General features: G+C 39.4%; 1 protein-coding gene across 1 annotated transcript in view; it reads left to right on the top strand.

The window, feature by feature from the left end:
• The window catches only part of LOC101981274 (ATP-binding cassette sub-family A member 3-like), a 143,975-nt gene extending 135,982 nt beyond the window's left edge, over positions 1–7,993 (top strand). The window contains exons 28-29 of the mRNA XM_005351176.2: positions 7,161–7,234; positions 7,728–7,993. Of these exons, the coding sequence (XP_005351233.2) occupies positions 7,161–7,234; positions 7,728–7,868 (215 nt within the window). The 3' untranslated portion in view covers positions 7,869–7,993. The remainder of the gene's footprint in view (positions 1–7,160; positions 7,235–7,727) is intronic.
• Positions 7,994–9,817: the final 1,824 nt, after the last annotated feature.

Raw genomic sequence — 9,817 nt, 5'->3', positions numbered from 1 at the left:
GAGCTTTCTGGTGTACTATTAAGTTGTATCTATGAGTTCTTGCTAGATTTTTATGTAGGTACTCATTGATATAAACTTTCCTATTAGCACCACACAATGAACTGTATCCCATAAGTTTGGGTTTGTTATGCTCTCGTTTTCATTGAATTCTATAAAGTCCCTAATTTCCAGTTTTCATTCAGTAAAAAGTCGTTCAGTTTCCATGAGTCTAAGTATCCTGTTGTTTCTGTTGTTGATCCTTGGCTTTAATCCTTGGTGGTCTGATAGGTTGCCTGGAGTTATTTCAGTTTGCTTGTATCTGTTGTGATTTGTTTTCTGTAGAAGTATATCATCAGTTTTGGAGAAAGTTCCATGAGATGTAGAGGAGAAGATGTATTCATTTGTGCTTGGGTGAAATGTTCTGTAAATATCTGTTAGGTCCACTTGGTTCATAATGTCTGCTAGCTTCAGCATTTCTCTATTTAGTTTTTGTCTGGATGACCTGTCTACTGGTGAGAGAGGTGTACTGAAGTCTTTCACTAACTGTGTGAGGATCAGTATGTGATTTACAGTCTGGTAGAGTTTCTTTTGCAAACATGGATGTCCTTGTATTTGAAACATAGATAATAAGAATTGAAATGTCATATTGGTGGATTTTTCCTTTGACAACTATGCAGTGTCCTTGCTGTCTTTTGTGATTTTTGGTTTGAAGTCTATTTTTTGTCTTTTTATTGGAGAATTGAGACCATTGATATTCAGAGATATCAACGACCAATGTTTGTTGATTCCTGTTATTTTGTTGTTGTTATTATTTGGAGCGGTGATGGAGAAAGAAAGAGAGAGAGAGAGTTTACTTCTGTTGACTTTGCTAGTCTGAGATTATTTATTCCCTCTATTTTCATGGTTGTAATTAACCTTCTTAAGTTGGATTATTCCTTCTAGCACCTCCTGTAGGTCTATATTTGTAGATTAAATATTGCTTAAATTTGACTTTATCATAGAATGTCTCATATTTCTCCATCTATGGTGATTGAAAGTTTTGCTTAGTATAATTGTCTGGACTGGCATCTGTGGTCTTAGAGTCTGCAGGACATCTGGCCAGTCCCTTCTGGACTTTTAAGTCTCCACTGAGAAGTCTCATGTAATTCTAAAAGGTCTGCCTTAATTTGTTACTTGTTCTTTTTCCCTTGCAGCTTTTAATATTCTTTCTTTGTTCTGTATGTTTAGTGTTTTGATTATAATATGCCAAGGAGACTTTCTTTTCTGTTACAATCTATTTGATGTTCTGTAAGCTTCTTGCACCTTGATAGGCGTCACCTTCTTTGGGTTAGGAAATTTTTCTTCTTTGATTTTGTTGAAAATATTTTTAATGGCTTTGAGCTGAGTTTATTTCTCCTTCTTCTATTCCTATTATCATAGATTTGGTCTTTCATGGTATCTTAGATTTCCTAGGTGTTTTGTGTCAGGAATTTTCTTAATTTAACTTTTTTGACAGATACATCCTTTTATTCTATCATGTCTTCAATACCTGAGATTCTCTTGCATTCTGTTGAAGCTTCCCTCTATAGTTCCTATTCAAATTCCTAAATTTTTCATTTCCAAAATTCCATTTCTTTTTCTTTTATTGATTTTCATTCTATTTTCACATCTTGAGCAGTATTATTCATTTCCTTCCCCATTTGTGTTTTCTTGGATTTCTTTAAGGGATTTATTAATTTCCTCTTTAAGGACCTCTACCATCTTCATTCAGGCTACTTTAAGGTCTTTTTCTTATACTTCAGCTATGTTGGAAGATTCAGGGCCTGCTGTGGTATGGTTTCTGTGTTCTAGTGGAAACATGTTGTCCTGGCTGTTACTTATTGTGTTTTCATGCTGGCTTCTAGGCATCTGAGATTGGAAAAATTATAGTTCTAGGTGCTGATATCTGTCTGGTTTTGTCTTTGTTGGGTGGGTGTTTCATTCCTTGGTTTCTATTTCCTCTCTGAATGTTAGGAGAGTGTGGAGGCTGTGTGTTGCCATAAGGAATTTTCTGTGGACCTGGTAGGTATGGCCAGTGGGGGTTCCAGATAGGCTAGTGGTCTGAAAGGGTTTACAGAAGGGAAGAAAAGAGTGTTCCACCAGTATCTGCTTATTTAGTCTCCATGGGAAAGAGAGTGTTATGTGTGGTCACCCCAGAAGGTCTTCTGCAGAGCTCAGAATGAGACTGGGGGATTAGATAGGAATGAACAGAAGGAGAAAGAAGACCTGCAATCATCTGCCTGCTTCCCTGGCAGCAGTGGTCTGCGGGTTAGTAGTTAATAGGGAGTGGGGGTTGGGATAAAGCAACAAGTGGGGGAGGAAGGACTGTGGGATCCACTGAAGATGTGGGCAGGGGATGAAGAAGGCTGCGGCAGGTGTTCTGTTGCACAGCTATGAGTGAGACTGGGGAACTAGATTAGGAGGGGAGGAGGGAATGGTGAAGGGCTTCAGTCAGTTTACTGTTTCCCTGGCCTCTCAGCTGGTCTGTTCCCAAGGAATGCTGCTGGTGCTGCAGGCTGTGATGATGGGATGAGTTGAGAGAAGAAAGGTTGGAGAAGAGCCTCTGAGCCATTGGGGCTGGGGTCAGAGAGGAAAGCTATCCTTCATTTTTTTGAGGTCTTAATATTTTTAGATAAAATATATCACTTTCACTTCCCCCTTCTCTTTCATCCCTCCAACCCCTCCTATGCCCCCTCACTCCCTCTCTAATTGATGCCCTTTTTTATTACTATTGTTGTTGTATAAACAGAAAAACACATAAATACAATCTACTTAGTTTTTGTGGCTTGTATGTATGTGAACTGAGGGCTGAGCACTTTGTATTGGATAAACAGTTAGTGGGCTCATCCCCAGGGAAGACTAATCCTTCCTCTCTTAGCCATCTTCAGTTGCTTACAGTTCTTTCCTAGCAGTGAGACTCTCCCCAACCCCCACCGTTTGCATTAGCATCTCTACTCATGCTGCCATTATTCAGCCATATTGGTGAAGTGTCATGGGTCCAGCATCCCTGTCATTTCTAAGAGACACAGTCTCACAGCAGACTTCCTGGTCCTCTGACTCTTACAACCTTTTCTCTCTCTTCCTTAATGTTCCTTGAGCCTTAGGAGCAGGAGTTGGCTGTAGATGTACTCAGTTTTCTGTGCTAGCTTCAGTCAGCACATCACCATCCACGTGGCACACTAATACCATCATTTGTCCCAGGATTCTGGTTCTTTCTGGTTCCACTACTGTATTCTGATCACTAGGCAGAGATGTGACATGCCATTTAATACTTTTGGCTTGATTAATATCTTAGTCAGTTTTCTATTGCTGTGAATAGATGCCTGACATTAAGTAGTTTAGAAGGGAATGAAGTTTGCTTTGCTCACAGCTCTGCATGCTGGGAAGTTAAAGATCCTGCATCCACTCAACTCTGGAAGACGACCTTCCCTCTCTGTCATAACATGGCATAAGTAATCACATGGGGAGACAGACCGAACCTGACTGATAACCCTCATCTATTTCCCTCTTCCCATAAAGCCATTGATGTCATCCTAGGGGACATATCCCCCTGAGCTCATCTAATGACCTCCCAGAGGCTGCACATCTACACGGCGTTAAAATGGCAGCTTAACTTCAGCATGAGTTTCAAGGGAAAACATTCAAACTATAGCAAAAGATCTCTGACTTGAGTAGTCAGTGTCATAGGTGTGGTAAAAGTATCAATTGCAAGAATGTATATCAGTCCTTAAAGAGCATTTAAATATGTGAAGCAAAAATTGATAGGACTTAAAGAACGAATTCATTACTATACCTGGAGATCAAGACATAGAAGACTATTAAAAGTATATAAGGAAACCAGGTTTTGTGGTATAAACTTGTAACCAGCTATTCAGGAAGCTGTGGCAGGAGAATCACAAGTTTAAGGCCAGCTTGGGTGACCTGATTCTCTCAAAACAAAAGGTAAAAACTGACTGTGTAGTGTGGTTTGATGGTGCAGTGTTTGTGTAATATGTGTGAAGCCCTGGGTTCAGTCCCTGATACCACAGTTGGACAAAGTTAATAGGGTAGATTGCTTGAAATGCTATTTTTTTCCTAAGTTACCATGAATCTTAATTATTTATGAGCATTGAATTTTATACTTATATATTTTTCTCTTTTTTTTTCGGGACAAGATTTCTCTGTGGTTTTGGAGCCTGTCCTGGAACTAGCTCTTGTAGACCAAGCTGGTCTCAAACTCACAGAGATCAGCCTGCCTCTGCCTCCCGAGTGCTGGGATTAAAGGCATGAGCCACCACCGCCCAGCTATTTTTCTCTTCTTTTTATGGAAAGTTACCTTGATTTTCAATGTTAGTCAACTTTTTATTCCTACAATATTATCTCACTTGCTTGTGATGTATTCTACTTTTAAACATTTATAGATTTGAGTTGCTAATGTTTGATTAATGTGTGTGTCTGTGCTCAGAAGTGTATTGGCCTAATTTTCCTTTCCTGGCACTAGTATTGCTTAATTTGGGGATCAAGGTTCTCTCCTCTCATAAAATGAATTGTAAAATATGGCCTCTTCTTTTAAGTTCACTAAAATTATGTACAAGACCTTAAAAATATTATTTATGGCCTGGATGTAGTAGTACACGCCTTTAATCCCATCAGTCAGGATGCAGAGGCAGATGGATTTCTATGAGTGTGATGCCAGCCTGGTTTGCATAGAGAGTTTCAGGCTTATATAGAGAGATGTTAGCTCCAAAAAGAAAATTTGTATGTGTTATGTTTTGGTAAAGAATTTTTATGAAAAAGGACAAATACAATTTTCAAAAAAGTAAAAATTTCACAGGTGAAAATTATGTTCACTGAAATTAAAACCAAATGACTATGGTGTGGCAAATGTTTATGGTATCCTAATATTGAATCTTGAGATTTTACACGCACACACAAAATAGAGCTCATGAATAAAAAGACTGAAAACACAGAGATAATTTTATAACAAAAACTGAGTGACAGTGTCTTCCAGGAAGTTCAAAATATAGGCAAGTAGACTGAAACCACTGCCAGCAACAACACTGCGCACTCTCCGTAGCCAGGCTGGACATAGCCAGTGGTCACTTCAGTACTGTCAGCAGTCTAGAAGCTGAAGGCTCTGGAGGGTGTGATTTTTATACTGTAAGAAATAACCAAAGTAGTCAGTACACATATAAGGTGATATTATCATTTAGGGAATACAAACTAAGCCTTGCAGTGAAATGCAAGTCCATCATCAAGACAGTTAACATGTAGATGACTAACCACACCAAGAACTAACCAGAATGAATAAGAGGAACACACATAAAAACAGGATAAAAAATACTTGATATTTTTGTGGTAACAATACATTCTTAGAAATTAATTTTACAAAAATTTCAGAACATAGACAGTGTTCAAATCAAAATTATATACATATAATAGTTCCAAGCTGGATATATATTTATTGCTATATAACAAATTACAAAAAAGAAAACAGTAGTCAAAACAGTAGTGACCACCTATTATCTCATAATTTCCATGGCTTAGCTGAGTGTTTCTGGTCCAGTGTCTCTCATGGTGTGGAATCGTTTGATGTCTCTTTGGTCCTGGTGGATCTGCTATGGAAGAGATTTGTCCACATGGCTGTTGACAGTTTGCTGCTACATGGAAATATTGTTTTCACAATGCAGGAACATAAAATGACACTGAAAACACTGAGATGAAAAATGTGTTGCCTTTTATGAACTAAGCTAACGGTCGTACGCTGTTACTCTACAGCTATCTGTTGATACAAGTCCGCTGTGTGGTGGGAGCAGTCTGCAAGTCAGATGCCCTTCTCTGTGCCCACAACTGCTGAAACAACTACTAGAAATTAGTAATATATGGCTACAGATGACAACGTATTTGAGTGAAAAATATAGATAAAAATAATATGTGGCGTATGTGTGCTATCATGCAAAGCACAGAGAATTCAAAACAAAGCAATTATATCTAGGAGTTCATTCTTAAGCAATAATACAATAAAGAACAGCTAAGAGATGGTTAACAATAGAAGTCAGGGAAAGTGGTTGCCTTTAAGGAAGAGAAATGAGTCTGTTCACAACACAGACACCATCGGGAGTGGCAAGTGTCAGTTACCTTTAGCTTTACTGTGGGCCACCAAGCTATAGATGTTAGTCATTTTCTGCACTGTGATAAAATACTATAACTAAAGCAGCTTTTAGGAGAAAGATTATTTTCTGTGGTTCAGAGGGGTAAAATCTGTAATGAATGGGACGGCATGGCAGCAGATAGCCAAAGCAGGAAGCTGAAAGATTACCTCATCAACAGTAACCACAAAGTGAGGAGGGCAAAAGGGAAGGGTGGAACTCTCAAAACCTGTCTCAATGGCGTACTTCCTCAAAAAAACATAGATTCTTTATAATAATACTCTGATACCCTATTTATGTGTAGTTAATATATTTTGCACTAAAAAACTTGAAAACTACTCATAATTTTGTCTATGGATTCATTACAAAAGAAATGCTATTCTTATTGACATTTATTTTAGCTTGCCTTTAAAACATTTTAATCCCAGTTCATTCCACTGGTGGTGATTCCCAATGTATCCTACTAACTAGAAGTGGCTACAGTATTGGTACCAAACACTAGGATTCATATAAATCTCAGGTTTTGTAACTGATCGTATGAGTTACCAATTGTTCCAAATGTAATTAGTCAATCCTCTGCAATTTTTCAAGCTATAGTTAATAATAATAATATATAGGTAATAATAAGTCAGTATTTTTAAAAGAAGTAAATCTATTGAGATAATCACAGTCATCCCTTTTAATGATTACAATCTTGAAGATTATATCTTTTGTATTAACTGCACATATTCTCTCTTCCATTTGTGTGAAAAATTAAAAAAGAAATTACTTAGGAGTTATTCAAAACTACCAAATAGTAGGGTCCAAAGCCAGGTGTGGTGATGCACACCTGTAATCCTGGAACTTGAGAATTAGAGGCAGTTGGATTGCCATAAATTCAATCTCAACCTGAACTAAATAGAAAGTTCCAGGCCATTCTGGACAATATAGCATGTTCCATGCTAGCCAACGATATAAAACAATGTATTTTTTTATTAAAAAGAAACATTATGATCCTCTCCATTACTAATTTGTCAAAAATCTTTCTCTTCTTAGGTAACATCAAAAACCAGGAGTTTCAAGGGATTATTGGCTACTATATTCCAAGCAAGGAAATCTGCTGGGGAAGGGTAAAGTTCATGGCAGTCTAAAGTGTTAACAGAGGGCAAATAGAAAACACGGGGACTTAAGCATACGCATGAGGATCCGATCACCAGAGAATTAGAAACTTTTAAGTTACTTTTAAGGCCACCTGAATTTAACTGATTAAATCTTCTGACCCCCAAATTATATTATTATGTCATGTTCAGCAAGAGAATGAGGATGATTGATTAGGTATGCATGGATAGGCCAGCCTACAGTCCCAGTACTCTGGAGGCTGAGGCAAGAGAATCTCCAATAGGAGTCCAGCCTGGGCTCCATGTACAGATTCTGTCCAACAGCATGTGAAAGCAGAAGAGGGAAGGGGTGTGCAGGATAGCTGTTTGTTAATGTTTGCAGTTGTCTTTCCTTTTTGCTTTTTAGCTCCTTTTATCTTCGTGTCCTGGTTGGGGAAGGTCAGGTGGGGAAAGGGTTACCTAGTGATATTGCATGATAATTTTGCCTTTTATTTGTTTGTTTAAGGTATTTGGAATTATGGAGGAAGCTAAAGAGCTATTCAATCTAGAAGACTATTCTTTCAAACAAGTGACGCTGGAGCAAATCTTTCTGACCTTTGCTAATGCCGACAGGAGGAGAGCTTCTGAGGAAATAAACATGCTATAAGATTGCAGTCCACCCAGTGCCCCTCTGTTCTCAGACTGCTGTCCCCAACTGAATACACAGGAGTCTTTCACAAGACTTTACACACATACAGATGAGCACCCAGGGGAAGGTAGTCTGCAGGCTTTGAAAGTTGCGTGAATGACAAGTTATCTGAACCGTGAAGATTTCTTTCACTCTACTTTGAAACTTAAAAGTCCTCAGTGTACCCTTTTGTCCAGTCAGTCCCTCCCACAAATTATTCTTTGCAACGAGTCATTGGTGTGGTTCAAGGCCTCTGGCACACCATCGTCTCTGGATCCTCACTGAAACTCCTCTCAGGTATCCTGCAGCTGCCCCAAGTCATGGAGATCCTGTGGTTATTGTTCCACGGGACCAGTCCCTTCACACATTCCAGCAGGGCATAGATGTGGTAGATGTTAGGGTGGGCCAACCAAAGGCCCAGGATGTGGCTCTGGGTGGTGTAGTAATATTTCATTTGTATGTTAATAAATAAAGCTTGCCTGGAGATCAGAGAGTAAAACAGTTGCCCTTGTTAGCCTTACAGAGCAGGCAGTGGTGATACACACCTTTGACCCCAGTAGCCACAATATTTTGACATAGAAACCAGGTGATAGAAGTACACGCCTTTAATCCCAGCACTAGAGAGGAATATAAGATGGGAGGAGACAGCTCTCACACAGTCTCATTCTAAGGATTCCTGGAGGCAGGATCGCCATTTTGGACTGAGGTAAAGGTAAGAGCCAGTGACTGGCTGTTTTGCTTTTCTGACCTTCAAGCTGACAGCCAATATCTGTCTCTGGGTTTTTATTAATCATGCTAGAGGGTTGTAGCTGAACTGGTCAGTTTGGGCCACTGAGACTTTTTACCTCAGGAGAGGTGCGGAGCCAGCTCTTTTAGGCCCATGTCATAGGGGTTATGGTGTGGGGAGGGGCCATTTCTCCCAAGTGATCATCTTTCTCATGGGGTGTGGGGCCAGCTCTCCTGCTGTAACATCCAATGAGAATCAGAGTCAGCTTTCCCAGGGACAGTGATGGGCAGGGCTGGCTCAGCATGGCCATTGGATTTCAACATTCATGGTTTCTATGACACCCTGTGGCAACACAGGCCATGGACATCATCACATACCCCAGCTGCAGCAGGACCACAGACCCAGATGTGGCCTCAGCAAGCAGTTTATAGTCCTAGACTTTTCATCTATGAATCCACTTTTTTTTGAGCTATCTTTGACTAGTAAGTCTCTCTTTCCTCTCTCATCTACTCCATGGTCATTCTGCCATCTCCAGACTCACCTTCCTCAAGACCCATTGCCCTGACTCCACCTGGTGACTCCTTCTTCCTGTTCATACCATTGTCTCCAAATCTATAAGTGTAGCTGCAGACGAAGGTTGGCTGTGCCTGGCCTAGGTCCAAAAAGCTTTACCTAGCCTAATTATAGTCACACAGGCCCAGTCTAAGACAGGCCAGAATGGTGTCCAAGAAGTAACAAATATACTACTGAACAAAATGACAGAAGTTTAAGATTTAAAGTCAGAATTCAATGAAGAGATAGAAATATTGATGAGTCCTCAAGCTGAAATGAAGAAAGAATTGAAAAAGTCATTAACCCAAGTACAAAACTCAAAGGAAAGCCTTGAAAGGAGAATGGCTCATGTAGAAGATTGAATACCAAGACTCTGAGGAATTAGACTACACAAGCAAAAAATATATGTTTAAAAAATTAAGCACAGGAAAAAAAACATGCAGGGATCAGGGGACACCATGAAAGAACAAAATAATCTAATTATAGACAGACAAGGGAGAATTCCAGGCCAGTGGCAAAGGCTAGTTCTATGACATGAACATAAAAGTGAAATGCCCCAAACTGAGTGACAACATGCATATACAAGAGAAGATAAGACCACAGAAGAAACACCTTACAACATATCAGACTATGCAGAACAAAGAAAATA

Source organism: Microtus ochrogaster, chromosome 8 (assembly GCF_000317375.1).
Source record: "Microtus ochrogaster isolate Prairie Vole_2 chromosome 8, MicOch1.0, whole genome shotgun sequence".
NCBI classification, from domain to species: Eukaryota; Metazoa; Chordata; class Mammalia; order Rodentia; family Cricetidae; genus Microtus; species Microtus ochrogaster.
This window is presented reverse-complemented; position numbering and strand designations above follow the sequence as displayed.